The sequence below is a fragment of the Sus scrofa genome, unplaced genomic scaffold (assembly GCF_000003025.6).
Source record: "Sus scrofa isolate TJ Tabasco breed Duroc unplaced genomic scaffold, Sscrofa11.1 Contig2662, whole genome shotgun sequence".
Lineage (NCBI taxonomy): Eukaryota > Metazoa > Chordata > Mammalia > Artiodactyla > Suidae > Sus > Sus scrofa.
This window is the reverse complement of record NW_018085145.1, coordinates 97,361-113,913: the sequence shown is the minus strand read 5'-3', so window position 1 is coordinate 113,913 and position 16,553 is coordinate 97,361. Positions and strand designations below refer to the sequence as shown.

The following is a 16,553-nucleotide window of genomic DNA, read 5'->3' as shown; positions in this document are numbered from 1 at the left end:
ATTATAGTGGCCTATTTGGTGCCTCTATTGTTAAGAATCAGGGTTTTCCCCCCTATTTTCAGGGGTTCATGATTTGACTGTTAGAAATGTTGCTCCTGGCTGATGCTTGGAGTAGTCTGTGGATGAATGAATGTGTGCCAAATTTTGGTTTGGCACATTGGGGTGGGAGGGGGAAAAATCGAATCCGTCCACCACATTTGAATACAGAAAATGTAATTGGAAATTTCAGATAAATTTGATTTTAAACACTTTTTTAACCTCCCAAATACAACCTCATTTAAATCTGGTATTTACTGTCTTGTGCCAGTGTTTTTAAGTCCCTGGGGAGGGGGACTGACTAGGGGAGTTACCTAAAGAGATGAAGCAAATCCAGACCCTAAGATTATAGATAGCTATGTGATTTTGAAACCTGGGTTTAATCCTCAAATTAAATTCTTTTTCATTTTGAAAAGAGTACACTGGCCCACCTTTACCTCCCCCTCCCAGTTAGCAGTCTAATGCTAAAAGGCACCTCTTTATTAATTACCATATAGTCTGTGTGACCAAGGACTAACATTTTTAAGTTACTCAACTCTATCCTCGTGGGCCTATATGTTTAAGAGCTCCAAAGATATTTTAAGGATAGGCTTTGTATACTTCTGTTGGTTATTTAGAGTCCTGAGTTATGTTTGTGGTATAGGAATGTCATGGTAAATTGTTTTTCAATAAAAATTTTAAAACTTAAAAAAAGGTTCCAATATTTCTGAAGTATGAATGCATTAATCCTCAAGTGGCCCTCTGGCTTTCTAGGAAGATACCTCACCTAGGGTCCTCTGTGCAGCTGACCTACTCTGGCCTTACTAGCTGCGCCACACTGTATAAAACAAGTTCTGGGCTGTCTCTGATCCTCCACTAGTGCACTTGAGCAAGTCATGGGCATATTGGCAGTTGTTCAGCCAGCAGAGCCTAGGAGCAGGTAATTTGTATCATAGGGTAGCACCCACTAAAGGCTCACATTATAGTATGATACCAATTTTTGTAACCCAGGTTCTGGGAATCCCCAGGTGCTGATGTGCCATAGAAAATGACAGGAGTTCCCGTCGTGGCTCAGGGATTAATGAATCCAACTAGGAACCATGAAGTTGCAGGTTCGACCCCTGGCCTCGCTCAGTGGGTTAAGGATCCGGTGTTGCCATGAGCTGTGGTGTAGGTTGCAGACCTGGCTTGGCTCCTGAGTGGCTGTGGCTGTGGAGTAGGCTGGCGGCTACAGCTCTGATTAGACCCCTAGCCTGGGAACCTCCATATGCTGCCGGTGTGGCCCTAAAAAGATAAAAGATGAAAAAAAAAAGAAAGAAAGAAAGAAAGAAAATGACAGACAAATCTCTGGATAGGACCTACCATGATTCCTACACCAAGAAGCCATCAAGAGGAAAGACAGATGGTACCTAGAGACTAAAAGCAAGGATACAAAAGAAATACCCTCTGACATGATCAAAAGCCAAACCACTGAGATTAGCACTGGCTTTCTTTCAGTTTGTATCCTCAGTACCTAAATTATGGATGGCCAAGTGATCACGGGAAACCCTGGGGGCTGTGATCTTCAAGTGCACACTAGAGGCATTTGGTTTTAGATACACAGCTCTCATGTACTTGTACTTGAGAATACATGTATTTCTGAATCAGATTGTTTAGCTCTGGTCTTCTCTATATTCATACCCTTTGGCAAGTCACTCAATCTCCCTGGACACACTTTCCTAATTTGTAAAGTGGAGTAATTCCAGCTACTACATAAGCTCATGAAGATTAAAGACAAGAAAACATTAAAGTGCTTTGTGCGAATGCTAGACAGAACATATATTGGTTCATACAGTACATCTCAAACAGAGATACTGGCTGAAGCTAAACCTCAGACCATAAGTCAGACTGCAAAGGTGTTTCATTCTCTCTTTAAAATTTTTGGCCACCCCTCAGCATATGGAGTTCCCTGGCCAGAGATGAGATCTGAGCCGCAGTTGCAACTTAACGCCACAGCTGCAGCAACACCAGATACTTGAACATACTGTTTAGGGCTGGGGATAAAACCTCCCTCATGGCATGTGGAGGTTCCTGGACCAGGGATCAAAGCCACACCACGGCAGAGACCTGAGCCACTGCAGTGACAACAATGCATTCTTAACCTGCTGTGCTCTAGGGAAATTCAGAAAGCTGCATTTTTCAGACACCAGTTCCCAGGAAAACTTGGAAACCGAATGTAGTCATTTTGCTCAAGTTGGCCCTCTCTAGTGCATAACTATCTACCAGATGACCAGGAGGAAACTCTGGAGGTAGTGACGTTCTCTGGCAAAGAAATTACCCTGGGGCATGTGGCTCCACATACTTTCAAGTAGCCTTATAGGCAATGGGTTTATTGTATTCTGTAATAGTTCTTTTTTTTAATCTTTTTGCCATTTCTAGGGCTGCTACCACGGCATATGGAGGTTTCCAGGCTAGGGGTCTAATCGGAGCTGTAGCCACCAGCCTACACCAGGGCCACAGCCACACGAGATCCAAGCTGTGTCTGCAACCTACACCACAGCTCACAGCAAGGACAGATCCTTAACCCACTGAGCAAGGTCAGGGATCAAAGCCACAACCTCATGGTTCCTAGTTGGATTCATTAACCTCTGAGTCACAATGGGAACTCCAATACTTCTTAATAAACCAAGTTTGGGAAGAACTCATGCTCACTCCAAACAAAATCACTCTGGGAAGTACTTCTCAGCACTCAGGATACACTGTAAAAGACATACAAAATGCCACCATACATGACATTGCATGTCATGACATGCAGATTATTTTTCCAAAATTGACAAGGTCAAATATTCCCTGCTCAAGTCCAATATTTCAAACATACCACCTCTCACTCTGCTTTTGTCCATCTGCTCTTGACTAAAAATATGAATCGAATTTCAAAAAACAAAGTCAAGGTAAAGACAGCAAGAGCTGCCACAGTGTCCTCAACTCCAGATTTAACTCCAGAGAGTGCTTTAATCCTCTCCCTAAGAAAGCCATGGCACATACCATCCGAGCTGGGGCAGAGTTCTGCCTCTGTGTGAAGAGATCTTTACCCTCTTCCAGTCCATGAGTGTGCAGGCAGCCACGAGATGCAGGTCTTATTGGCTTCTTAAACTCAAAAGCTTCCTGCAAGACAGCAGAGTCGAGACTTCATCCACTGTCTATGAAAACCAACTCTGGGATCTCAGCTATAGCTTGAGGGGGAGACAGACAAGGGAGTGGGTACCAATCACCTTCATAACTGCCTCTTCTGACCTAATTCTAATGCTGGATCTGTGTAACTAAGAATTTCAAGGATGATCAAAAGCTAATTTCTAATTTATTTATTTATTTTGATAGGCAAGAAATAGATTTATTAACATAGGACACTTGTGAGAGATGCAAGCAGGCAGGCAAGGAAGCTCTGCCCTCCTAATTTATTTATTTAAAAATACAAATTTTGGGAGGTGCCATGCCTGCAGCATGTGGAAATTCCTGGACCCAGGATTAAACCTACACCATAGCAGCCACCCAAACCACTGCAGTGACAAATGCTGGATCCTTAACCTGCTGCACCACAGGGGAACTTCAAAAGCTAACTTGTAATACAATACTTTTTCTCTCTTACGCTTTACTTCCTAAAAACACATGAATATTTGTAGTCAGCCCCTACATGGAGGCTGACAGTGTTCTCAGAACTCAAGGCAGGAGAAACTCATTTCTGTATTCTTCCTCAAGACATCTTGCTAGGTACACAAATTACCAGTAGTCAAAAACTAAATCAAAATTGGAATTCTTGTTGTGGCGCAGTGGAAATGAATCTGACTAGGAACCATAAGGTACCAGGTTTGATCCCTGGCTTCACTTAGTGGGTTAAGGATCTGGCGTTGCCATGGCTCTGGCGTAGGCAAGCAGCAACAGCTCCAATTAGACCCCTAGCCTGGGAACCTCCGTATGTCACAGGTGCAGCCCCAAAAGACAAAACTAAACAAATCACCTAAATCAAAATTAAAAACAAGAACAAAACAAAAACTAAAGCAACAACTGTATTTCAATTAAAAATAAATTAGGGAGTTCCCGCTGAGGCTCAGTGGTTAGCAAACCCAACTAGCATCCATGAGGATGCATGTTCGATTCTTGGCCTTGTTCAGTGGATTAAGGATGCAGCACTGACATGAACTGTGGTATAGGTCACAGACACGGCTAGGATCCCGCATTGCTGTGGCTCTGGTGTAGACTGGCAGCTTGAGCTCCAATTCCCCTAGCCTGGGAACCTCCATATGCCACTGGTGCTAGCCCTAAAGTGACAAAAAGACCAAGAAAAGAACTTGTTGCTAAGCATAGCTAATATCACAGAGTATTTACATGTCAACAGAGTGCTAAGTACTTTCGTGCATTAGCTCATTTACCTATCAACCACAACCCAATTATTTTCATTTTACAGATGAGAAAACTAGGCCTTACAGATTAAGTGATGTGTCAAAGATTTGGCTTCATAGCCAGACTGGACAACTCCAGAGCAAGAGCTCTCTAACTTACGCTGTTTCCCCTCTAGAATGAATGAAGCTCCAATCAGGCAAGTCCAGAAGCCAAGCTTGCAGGGAGAACCAGACATCAGTACAATAGCTTTGACCTGTTCCATAAAAAGCCCTACAAGGAGGCTGACAGTGTTCCCAGCATTCAAGGCAGAACAAACTCATTTCTGTATTCTCTCTCAAGACATCTTACAAATTGCTAAAGAAATCATTAGGAGAGTTCATGGAGGCCGTAGGTTCCAGAAGTAGTAAGTTCAGATGTTTATAAGGAGTATAAAATGTGGCATTTTAGCAGCAGATGAGGAAGGAGAGAAAACAGATACAGAAATACAGTGAGAAAGAAGACTGGAAACAGCTGATTCACTGAAGTCTTGGTGTCTACCCTATGTAAGGCACCCCACCAGGGTGTTCCTGGACTTTTTAAAAAATTTTGTTTTATTGGAGTATATATAGTTGACTTACAATGTGGTATTAGCCTCAGGGGTATAGCAAAAAATGAGTAAGTTATACATATATACATCCTTTCTTTTTTCCCATATAGGTTATAACAGATTATTGAGTAGATCTTCCCATGCTATACAGTAGGTCCTTGTTAATTACCTATTTCATATGCAGTAGTATGTATATGTTATTCCCATCCTCCTAATATATTCCCTCCCAGTAGTTTCTTCTATGGTTACCATAAGTTTGATTTTGAAATCTGAGTTTGTTTTATAAGTTATTCTGTATCATTTTTATTAGATTCCACATATATGTGATATCATATGATATTTGTCTTTGTCTTGTTTTTGGACTTTTTTTTTTTTTTTTTTTTTTTTGGTCTTTTCTAGGGCTGCACCCACGGCATATGGAAGTTCCCAGGCTGGGGGTCTAATTGGAGCTGTAGTCACAGGCCTATGCCAGAGCCACAGCAACTCGGGATCTGAGCCTTGTCTGCAACCTACACCACAGCTCACGGCAAAGCCGGATCCTTAACCCAATGAACGAGGCCAGGGATCAAACCCGTAACCTCATCGTTCCTAGTCAGATTTGTTAACCACTGTGCCACGACGGGAACTCCATTGTTTTTGGACTTTTGGATGCACCCTCTAAGCTGCCATTTCAGTTACTCTGAGATTCCCTGGGACTTATTGGTTCTGTTCTTTCAAGAAGCCTTTTCCTGGAGTTCCTGCTATGGTGCAGTGGGTAAGAATCTGACTGCAGTGACTTGGGTCACTGTGGAGGTGTGGGTTCAATCCCTGACCTGGCAGGTTAAAAGATCTGCCATTGCCACAGCTGTGGCATAGGCTATAGCTATGGCTCAGGAACTTCCATAATCCATTGTGCAGCCATAAAATTTTATTTTATTTATTTTTAAAAAACTTATCATAAAATTTAAAAAAAGGCCTTTTCCTAAACTTCCAACTCATCCTAGGGTCAGCACAAAAAAGACCTGGCCAGACCCTTCCAGACAAAGTGTTCAACTCTTACCTGCCAGGAACCATTTGAGATGCTTTATCGGCATTATCTTAGTAATTCCCACAACAGCACTACAAGGGACTAACTGCTACTCCTATTTCACAAAGAAATAAAGCCTAAAAATAGTCAAGATCACAGATAGCAATCAGTAGGATTCCAATCCGGTTTCTCGGACTCCAAAGACTATCATGACTTCGGTGATGGTTTCGTCTCCCAGGAAGCAGCCCAGCTACTTCTCCATAACTGGACACAAGTGGGTTTGACCTCTGCCCTAGGTTAGTACGTTAATGCCACACTCACGTTTTCCTTGTTTTCGTCCTGGTCAATCAGCTGAAAGACATCATGGTCAAGAGAATCAGAATGGCTCCTCTTCAGAGCTGGACTACACCCCAAGAGCTTCTGCTATCAAAGTGGAAAAAGGAATTAGGGTACATAAATGAAAACTCAATGGAAATTCAATTCTAAAAGAAAAAAAATGCTAGTGGTGGGATAGGGAGGCTTAGCTCCTCACACACTGTACTAAGTAACCAGTAAATGCGGCTAGGGCTCCACCTTGTGAGAACACAGGATAGAGGGTCTCACTAACATGGCTTTACACCAACTTCACAAGGTCTACAGCCCTTTTAGGAGGGACTCAGGTATCAAACACCATTTGCATAAAAATAAGCCTTCTTGGCTTGATAAAGCTGAATAGTTAGAAATGGAGGAAAAAGCCCAAGAAGTAGCCAATACTGAAGTGGCTTTAGGTAGTGTTTTGAATGCTAGTGAGACTAAGTAAGGAAAAGCAGGCTTTGGGTCTAAATTAAGGTCTGCTTTCAAGGTCACACTGGTAGCTAAGGGGCAGAGAATAAGTATCAGCTCAAAATAAACAAGAGAACTTACAGGTAGGGAATTTATTCTCCTCATGGGATTTTCACGGCTGCAATGAGTTCAAAAAGTAAATAATGAGAATAAAGTAAAGAAATATTCACATTAGCAGATGCACAGTGTCTAACCTACAGTTTGGTGGGGTAGGGGAAGAGTCAAACATATTCCCATTTTAGGCAAGATGGAAGAACAGATTTCTGAAGCTGTCCTGCTCTCACAAGCATCCCTACCACTGGACTTTTCTTAAAAAAAAATACACATGCTTAAGACTATGATATCAGAAGGCAGAACAAAGGTTAGGGTGAGACTGGATCAGAACACCAAAATTACAGCCAAAATAAAGGAAGGAAAGTTCTGAAAACTGCTGATACAAACTACTCATTTTCAAAAGATAACAAGACTATTTATAGGATACAGGAATCTTACTAGGGGTAGCTAAATCCAGAGCTCCAGTCCAGAGCATGAGGAATTTCATTAAAAAATATTCAGTTTTGGAAGTTCCTAGTGGCCTAGGTTAGGACTTTCACCACTGCAGCCTGGGTTCTATCCCTGGTCTGGGAACTGAATCCCACATCAAGTCACTGCATGTAGCAGACAGGAAAAAAAAAATTAGGTTTCTTCTAAGCACAGACATTTAAAAGCAGTGAATACATACTTTTCTTTACTGTCCAAGGGCCCAGGAGAATCCAGACAGAAGCCTGTGGGAAGTTAAAAATAATAGTACTAGTACTGTTTCTTTAAGGCAGTCAATAAAGACTCATGGCTTAGATTTTCGGCAGAATTGACGTTGAGGCTCTAGGATCCCCAATTCATAGGGGTATTAAATCCCCAATTTGCACATCAATTCATCCTTTCCTACTTGCAAATATTATCACAGAAAATAGGATTCGAGGAGAGTGAATTAAACCAAACCCCATGACTTATTTACAAGCAGATGAGGCTCAGATCTTGAGTTGCTAAGGCTGTGGTTTAGGCCAGCAGCTACAGCTCCAATTAGACCCCTAGCCTGGGAACCTCCATATGCTGCAGGTGTGGCCCTAGAAAAGGCAAAAAGACCAAAAAAAAAAAAAAAAAAAAAAGGGAACAAATTTACGGTTACCAAAGGGGAAAGGGGGAGGAGAAAGGCATAAATTAGGAGGTTGGGATTAGCATATACACACTACACATATACAATAGATATTAACAAGGTCCTACTATATAGCATGGGAAGCTATATTCAATATCTTGTAATAACTTATAAGGGAAGAGAATATGAAAAAGAATATATATGCATATAACTGAATCACTCTGCTGTACACCAGACAGTGGCCTGGGAACTTCCACATGCTGCAAGCATGGGCAAAAAAATTTAAAACTTCTTAGGCCAAACTTCACGACTGCTTGGTTATTCAGATAGGGATGACCCAAGCTAACTTTCTGTGAGTTCCAACCATGGAAAGAATTAAGTACCCATTTTCTGAATAGTTTTGATTTCAAGTATCTTATCAGGGGTTTGGGAAATACAGTTGTCATCCGACAAGCAAGGCAAGTATTGCCTTCAACAGAATAACACCAAGTCAAGTCAAGTGCAAGGTAGCACAATAGGAAACATTGCTCAGCATGGTCCAGACTCCTTAAGGTTGCCTAGCCCACAACCTTTCCTCCATGATGCCTAGATACCCACACAGTAAGTAACTTGTTGCTACTCCTGACTGACATTCTCCCTTGCCACAATGACATAAATAAGAATCGTTATCTGTGGTTCTTAAGGAGCCTACATCTTAAGACTTTTCACTTGTAGTTCCCTAACCTAAAGCATCTATGCAAATAAATAAAGCATGAACTTATGGGTTAGAATAAAATGCTCTGGCACATTTTCTCCAGGGTCACTGAAATAATTTCATTATACTGCCAATAATTTGACCCAGCATTTAACCAGTAAAATTTCTGAATGCCACTCATAGTGGTTTAAATTTTACTCTACTACTCACCCTCAGGACCAAGCACACGAGTTCACGTTGTGGCACAGTGGTTAACGAACCCGACTAGGAACCATGAGGTTGTGGGTTTGATTCCTGGCCTTGCTCAGTGGGTTAAGAATTGGCGTGGCTGTGAACTGTGGTGTAGGTCGCAGACACAGCTCAGATCCTGAGTTGCTGTGGCCATGGCATAGGCCTGCAGCTACAGCTCCGATTAGACCCCTAGCCTGGGAACCTCCATATGCCGCAGGAGTGGCCCTAGAAAAGGCAAAAAGACAAAAAAAAAAAAAAAAAAGACCAAGCACACACTTCCTTGGGACCACTTGACATAAAGTACCACAGGGCCTCCTTTGTATCTTAAGGGTATCTGTCACTCAAAGTCATGCTTCTGTTTACTATCTCAACTACTCACCAAACTAAGTTTCTAGGTGAAAGCACATTTCAGCAAATTCTAGGTATTGCTCCGCACCCAGCAGACACATGACAAATGTCTTAAACCAATACCTGAATCAGTTGATTCGGAGGAGCCCATTCTCTGCAGACTGCTGTTCCTCACCTCCAGTGTTTGTTCATACTCACTGAAAACAAGAGAAATAACTGTCTATAGCTCTAGGACATAATTAAGGTTAAAACAGGAGGAAGGCCATGAGGTTAGCAAGTAGCCATGCTGCCACCAACCATCATTACTTCTAGGCCACATCACAGAACACTTGGCCACTCAGGACTTAAGCATAAAAGGAAATGAGAAATAAGTGGGTTGGCATGGCCTGGCACAGGATGACTATGATCAATTACTGGAGTACTTCCCGGAAGGAGAGCATGTGTTCTAGGTACCCAGCTAGAAGCAGGAATGAGTAGGACAAGTTCCTGCTTTTCAGAGGATGGAAGACGTGCTTATTTAGAAAATGGGATATCTAAGATTGAAGAGAAAGCAGCTTCACCAGAAAAACGATGCGATGCATTTTTTGCAATTAAGAAAATTCAGGGAGCTTCTGAGTGTGGAAAATCGAGTAAAAAGATCTGGCCGTAGGAAAACATAGGATGCACATAGGAAATGAGCATGGGGCGAGGGACTGAGATAATTTTGCAAACACCAGGAAAGAAACCGGGGCAAAGAGACGTTTCCTTCTCAGCAAATGTCGCTTTGTTCAGAAGGAAACAAAGCTCACAGGCAACTAAAGTCCTGAGAGATGGTTCAGCATAGGGTGGAAGTGAGGAGGACTTGCTTTCCCTCCGTGGAGGTAGATTTCAAAAAAGTTCCTGGGATAGGAACAGAAGAAGGGGACAGGGAAAATGAAAGGGATGGCGAAGGTGGGAAACCATAGCAGTCCCCACCCGCTACCGGGCCTGGCTCGGGGCTGAGGGCGGCCCTGGAGAGGTCCGAACAGACTCTCCCGCTCAACATTCGGTCTGGGGGCTGGGGGGAGGGTGCACATGGCGGGCCCCGCCGGCGGGGCCGCCCCCTAAGGGACCAAGTCTCGCTCTTCTCCGGGTCCGTTCTCCCGAGAGCCATCTGGGAGGCCAGCGGCCTGCGGCACCGCTCGCCGGTCCCTTCTCACCTGCCCAGTCCCTGCAGCTGATCCATGGTGACCGTCAGGTTGGTGACAGGCGACAGGCCCCCGGCGGCTGGCGTACCGAACAGCGCCTTCACGACAGGTTGCGGCACGGGAGGGGGGCTGCAGGCAAAGAGCAGGCGGCGGCGGTGCGGGGGCTCGGGGCCCAGTTCCATGGCGGCGCCCGGCCTCCCAGGGATCCCGCTCCCTCTTCCTCCGCCGCGCCCTCCCCGCCCCGCCGGCACTGGCCTCGGCCGCGCGCCTCGCCGTCAGCGCCCGCGGGTCAAACACAAACACGACCCCGAGTTTCAGGGACGCGACTGTCTCGGGCAAGCTGCGCGGACGGGCGGGTGTTCGGACTCTGCAGGCGCCAGCTTCTGGCACGGGTGTTTCCCCTCACTCCGCGAGGCCGGCGGGAGGGCGGGCGGGCGCCGGCAACCTGAAGATTAAATCCAAACGAACGGGGTGGGGGGTCGGGGAGGGAGAGCGGCCAGAGCTGCGAGGCAACGGCCCGGGCTCACAAGCTCTTCGCTTTTTTCTCACTCTCTTGCCCAGTCCGAGGACGCAGAGAACCAAGCTGGCTTTCACCTATCTCCCAAGCTGTCGCTGCCGAGGTGGCTTTTCGCGGTAATAGCTGCTCACAGGGGCCTGCTGCCGCCCCGCCCCCCTGTCCAAGTTGGCGCCAAACGGAATCCGCCAATCAGTAATCAACTTCTCTTCCTCGCTTAGGAATGGCAGCCAGGCTGAGCCAATGAGAAGGGAAGAAGGGAACAGCTCGCGGGACTCTGCGAGGTCACCCCCCCTTCCTCAGAAAGGGGAGGGGCCTACAGGGGACAAGAGCCCCTTCGAATGAGAGGGGTGTAGAGGTCAATACAAACTCCCAGCGAAACCTGCGAGGAGGCCAGACGAGACCGGAAGGCCTCTATTGGCCCGTTGCATGCTGGGAAGCGTAGTTCCCGGAGCGCTGCCTCCAGTCATCTCTTAACCCGTTAGGCGAAAGCTGTATCGGCTCTCGGTGGAGAGTGGAGAAGGACTTCCGGGCCTCTTTTCGGCCCCGGGCCGCCAGGCCCAAATTTTATAAGAAAAGAGGGAACTGAATGATCCAAGGCCTGGGCTCTGCCTCCTGAAAACCAGGGCCCAATTCCAGAGCCTAAGACTATGGTATAGCTGGCTGTCTTGGCCATGAGCCACTGACGACAAGATTTAACCCGACTGCTTCGGCTGTGGGCCTTGGTGTTCTTTGCTCACTTTCATTTTAGCTCTTAAATATTTTGTTAGGATCATTTCCTTCTCTCCCACCCTTTCTTACTTCTTTAGGAGCTCCTAGATAACAATACCATAAATATAATAATAGCTAATGCTTTTTTTGTTTTTTGTCTTTTTGCCTTTTCTTGAGCCACACCCGCGGCATATGGAGGTTCCCAGGCTAGGGGTCTAATCAGAGCTACAGCTGCACCACAGCCACAGCAATGCCAGATCGGAGCCATGTCTATGACCTACACGGCAGCTCACCACAAGGCCAGATCCTTAAATCCACTGAGCAAGGCCAGGGATGGAACCCACAATCTCATGGTTCCTAGTCGGATTCGTTTCCACTGTGCCACTACAGAAACTCCATAGATGACCATATTTGTTGCTATATCCCCTGCACCAGTGGCAACTCCAAGAATGAATGATTTTATGAGAGAGGCAGAGGTACAGCAATAAGTCCTTAAGAGGTCTTGTCCAAAAAATAAATAAATAAATAAATAAAATTAGAAAAAAAGAGTTCTCGTCATGACTCAGTGGTTCACGAATCCGACTAGGAACCACGAGTTTGCGGGTTGGATCCCTGGCCTTGCTCAGTGGGTTAAGGATCTGGCCTTGCCATTATCTGTGTTATAAGTCACAGACGCAGCTTGGATCCAGCATTGCTGTGGCTCTAGCATAGGCCTGCAGCTACAGCTTCAATTAGACCCCTAACCTGGGAACCTCCATATGCCGAGAGTTCGGTCCTAGAAAAAGACAAAAAAAAAAAAAAAAGAGGTCTTGTCTTATTTATTTACTTATTTATTTGTTCATTTTTGTCTTTTCTAGGGCTGCATCCGCGGCGTATTGGAGGTTCCCAGGCTAGGGGTCATGCAGGATCTGAGCCTCCTCTGCAACCTACACCACAGCTCATGGCAATGCCAGATCCTTAACCCACTGAGCAAGGCCAGGGATCGAACCCACAACCTCGTGGTTCTTAGTTGGGTTCGTTAACCACTGCGCCATGACGGGAACACCTTTATTTTATTTTTTAATTCTTACTTTCTTTTTTTCCTTTTGTCTTTTTACTGCCGTACCCATGGTGTATGGAAATTCCTGGGCTAGGGGTCGAATCAGAGCCACAGCTGCAGGCCTGTGCCATAGCCACAACAACACCAGATCTAAGCCACATCTGCAAACAACACTACAGCTTGTGGCAATGCTGGATCCTTAACCACTGAGTGAGGCCAGGGATTAAACAACATGGTCACTATGAGCCACAATGAGAACACTTATTTTATTTTTTAATTATTATTTTTTTTGGCAGGGCCTGCGGCATGTGGAAGTTCCTGGACTAAGGACTGAACCTGCACCTCCATTGCAGCTTGCGTCACAGCTGCAGCAACACCAGATCCTTAACCTGCTGAGCCACAAGGGAACTTCCCAGAGATCTTTAGATAGATTGTTTAGAGCAAACACTCTGCTTATTTAGATTGTATATTTATTTTAAGGGTCTGGTGGAGATTTGGACCACTACCTCTGCTTAGAGGCTACCATTAAATTCATTAAATGTTTCTTTAAAAATCTTTTGCTTTTAGGACTTTCCTTCATGGCTCAGGGGTTAAATCTGACTAGGATCCATGAGGATGCGTGTTTGATCCCAGGCCTCACTTGGTGGGTTGGGGAACTGGCGTTGCCATGCGCTATGGTGGAGGTCACAGATTCGGCTCCGATCCCATGTTGCTGTGGCTGTGGTGTAGATCAGCGGCTGTAGCTCCAATTCCATCCCTAGCCTGGGAACCTGCATATGCTGCAAGTGCTGCCCAAAAAAAAAAAAAAAAAAAGCTTTTGTTTTCAAAGTTTTGTATTATGCAAATAATGCAAAATAATTACATCCTTAGAAAATATAGTTATAATTTAAACAATCATTCTTAATTCTACCATCTTAAAAGAAACGGTGGTCGGAATTCCCATTGTGGCGCAGTGGAAATGAATCTGACTAGTATCCATGAGGATGGGGGTTGATCCCCAGCCTTACTCAGTGGGTTAAGGATCCGGCATTGCCATGAGCTTCGGTGCAGGCTGACGGCTGTAGTTCCAATTGGACTCCTAGCCTGGGAACTTCCATATGCTGCAGGAGTGGCCTTAGAAAAGCAAAAAAACAAACAAAAAACTGATGAAGTGTTGAGGATGATTTTTTTTCTTTGTTTGGGGCCATGGATTGAGAAACGAAAGCATAAGGAAAAGAATAATTTAACCAAACCTTTTCTGCCTCAGCCATGCTCTCCAAAGTCCTGGAGCAGCACTGGGGGAAGGGAAGAGCCCTTCCTGTCAATTGAGAGTCCTGAGTACAAATCCAGCTCTGCTTTGGGACAAGTTGATTTTTGTTCACTCATTCATTCAGTCTTGACTAAGAAATTTGCTAGATTCTAACAGACAGGGTTAATATCTCCTTGGAAATTTGCTTGGAATACCTTCTCACCCCTTTACCCACTTCACCTGGCGAACACCCACCCTTTCAGGAATGCTCTATCCTCAGATACCCTTACTGATGCATTCCTCTGTTGCCACCCACCTTGCAGGCACCACCAGTTTATATTTGTTTCTGTGATAATTTAATCAGGATGCATCTCCCCCATCCCATCCCCCAAATCATTACAAACTCAGAAAAGTAGAGATCCCCACCTTTCCTTTTCCCTGCCATAGTACCATCCCAGTGCCTGATTCAGAAAACCCCTTAGTACTCATAGATTGAATACATGCTGCGAAGAAAAAGTGTGACTGTTTTGAGAGTGTTTAAGAAGGGATCAATGTGGCCTGGCTTGTTAGGGGATTCCTGAGGAAGTGTCGGGGAGGGTAAGTCTTTAGGAGGTGGAAGAGAGCATGTTCTGGGTGGAGGGACAGACTCTAAGCAAAGGCTCTGAGGCTGGAAGGAGTCCCCTCCCTGTGTGTGGCAGAGAAGACCTGGGAGGGGAGGTTGGGAGGGGCCCAGACTCTGCAGGGGCTTGTAGACCACATTCTGCAACTTTATCTCAAGGGCAATAGGAAATAATTGAAAGGTTTAGATTTATATTTGGAAAAGATAACCCTGGCTGATTTAATGTTTTACTTGTGCCTGGTTCTCTTTTCACCCAGCTGTGCTGGTAGCCAGATTGGATTTATTCTGCTTGATTTACCTGAGGCAGCATCAGCCTCCCTGAAGGTGACGAGGTTTCAGTTTAAAATGGGAAGTCAAGGAGTTCCCATCGTGACTCAGTGGTTAATGAATTCGACTAGGAACCGTGAGGTTGCGGGTTGGGTCCCTGGCCTTGCTCAGTGGGTTAAGGATCCGGCGTTGCCGTGAGCTGTGGTGTAGGTTGCAGACCCGGCTCGGATCCCATGTTGCTGTGGCTCTGGTGTAGGCCGGTGGCTACAGCTCCGATTCGACCTCTAGCCTGGGAACCTCCATATGCCACGAGTGGCCCTAGAAAAGGCAAAACGATGGAAAAAAAAAAAAAAAAAAGAAAAAGGCAAGTCAAGAGTTCCTGTTGTGGCTCAGCAGTAACAAACCCATCTAGTATCTATGAGAACATGGGATCCATCCCTGGCCTCACTTAGTGGGTTAAGGATCTGGTTTTGCTGTGAGCTGCGGTGTAGGTTGCAGATGTAGCTTGGATCTGATGTTTCTGTGGTGTAGGCCAGCAGCTGCAGCTCCAATTTGACCCCTAGCCTGGGAACTTCCATATGCCACGGGGGTGGCCCTAAAAAGACCGATAAATAAATAAATAAGGAGTTCCTGTCGTGGCGCAGTGGTTAACGAATCCGACCAGGAACCATGAGGTTGCGGGTTCGGTCCCTGCCCTTGCTCAGTGGGTTAACGATCTGGCGTTGCCGTGAGCTGTGGTGTAGGTTGCAGACATGGCTCGGATCCCGCGTTGCTGTGGCTCTGGCGTAGGCGGGTGGCTACAGCTCCGATTCCACCCCTAGCCTGGGAACCTCCATGTGCCGCAGGAGCGGCCCAAGAAATAGCAACAACAAAAAGACAAAAGACAAAAGACAATAAATAAATAAATAAGATAAAGGAACAAAATAAAAATAAAAAGGGAAGTCAGAACTAACGGAGCTTTCTAAGATGGAATGAGCAGGCCAGGAGGCTTGTATAACCTGTGTCGCAGATGCTGTGGGGGTGAGGAGTACCTAACTAGATCAAGGGTCCCTAAACCTTAGTGCTACATTATAATTATCTGTAGGGCTTTGACATTTATGTATGTATGTATGTATGTATGTATGTATTTATTGAATTGGTAATTCATTTACATGGTGTAACTTCAAAGGATACCAAAAAAGGCCTAGAGTAAATCTTGCTCCCATCCCTGTCCCCAGCCACCCTGTTTTCCTCCTTGTTGGTCACCACCGTGGCCAGTTCTTTTTATATCTCCTAGAGTCTGTGTCTGTGGACAACAAGTGAATGTACATATTCTCCCACAAATACCTTTTTTTTTCAGATAGCAATAACATGTTACAAACGCTGTTCTGGAGTTCCCACTGTTGCTCAGTGGGTTAAGAATCCAGACTGGTATTGATGAGAACGTGGGTTCAATCCTTGGCCTCCATCAGTGGATTTAAAGATCCAGTGTTGGCAAGAGCTATGGCATAGATCACAGATGCGGCTAGGATCTGAGGTTGCTGTGACTGTAGCTCGGCTGGCAGCTGCAGCTTTGATTTGACTCCTAGCCTGGGAATCTCCATATGCCATGGGAACAGCCCTAAAAATAAAAAAATAAACAAAAACTGTCCTGAATCTTAGTTTTTTTCACCTCATGTACCTTGGAGTTCGTTCAATATCAGCAAATAAAGTACCTCTTTATTTTTTATTTATTTATTTATTTTTTAATGATTACCAGTTTGTGGAACTTGTTTGAAAATACAGATCTTCTAGTCTCCCTTGGATATTTTGACTTCAT

General features: G+C 45.1%; 1 protein-coding gene across 5 annotated transcripts in view; it reads right to left on the bottom strand.

Moving 5' to 3' along the window:
• CDC25A (cell division cycle 25A) overlaps nucleotides 1-11,054 on the bottom strand; it is a 30,560-nt gene extending 19,506 nt beyond the window's left edge. For 2 of the 5 annotated variants that reach the window (XR_002341214.1, XM_021081936.1), the window contains exons 1-6: nucleotides 10,390-11,053; nucleotides 9,335-9,408; nucleotides 7,528-7,570; nucleotides 6,888-6,924; nucleotides 6,306-6,407; nucleotides 3,040-3,159 (exon numbers count right to left, since the gene is read on the bottom strand). Coding sequence is in view for 4 of the 5 variants with exons in the window: in XM_021081936.1 (XP_020937595.1) it covers nucleotides 3,040-3,159; nucleotides 6,306-6,407; nucleotides 6,888-6,924; nucleotides 7,528-7,570; nucleotides 9,335-9,408; nucleotides 10,390-10,559 (546 nt within the window). In the remaining variant the exon portion in view is untranslated. Of the gene's footprint in view, nucleotides 1-3,039; nucleotides 3,160-6,305; nucleotides 6,408-6,887; nucleotides 6,925-7,527; nucleotides 7,571-9,334; nucleotides 9,409-10,389 lie in introns of all 5 variants that reach the window. The other 3 variants (XM_021081937.1, XM_021081938.1, XM_021081939.1) reach the window with 3 other exon arrangements.
• Nucleotides 11,055-16,553: the final 5,499 nt, after the last annotated feature.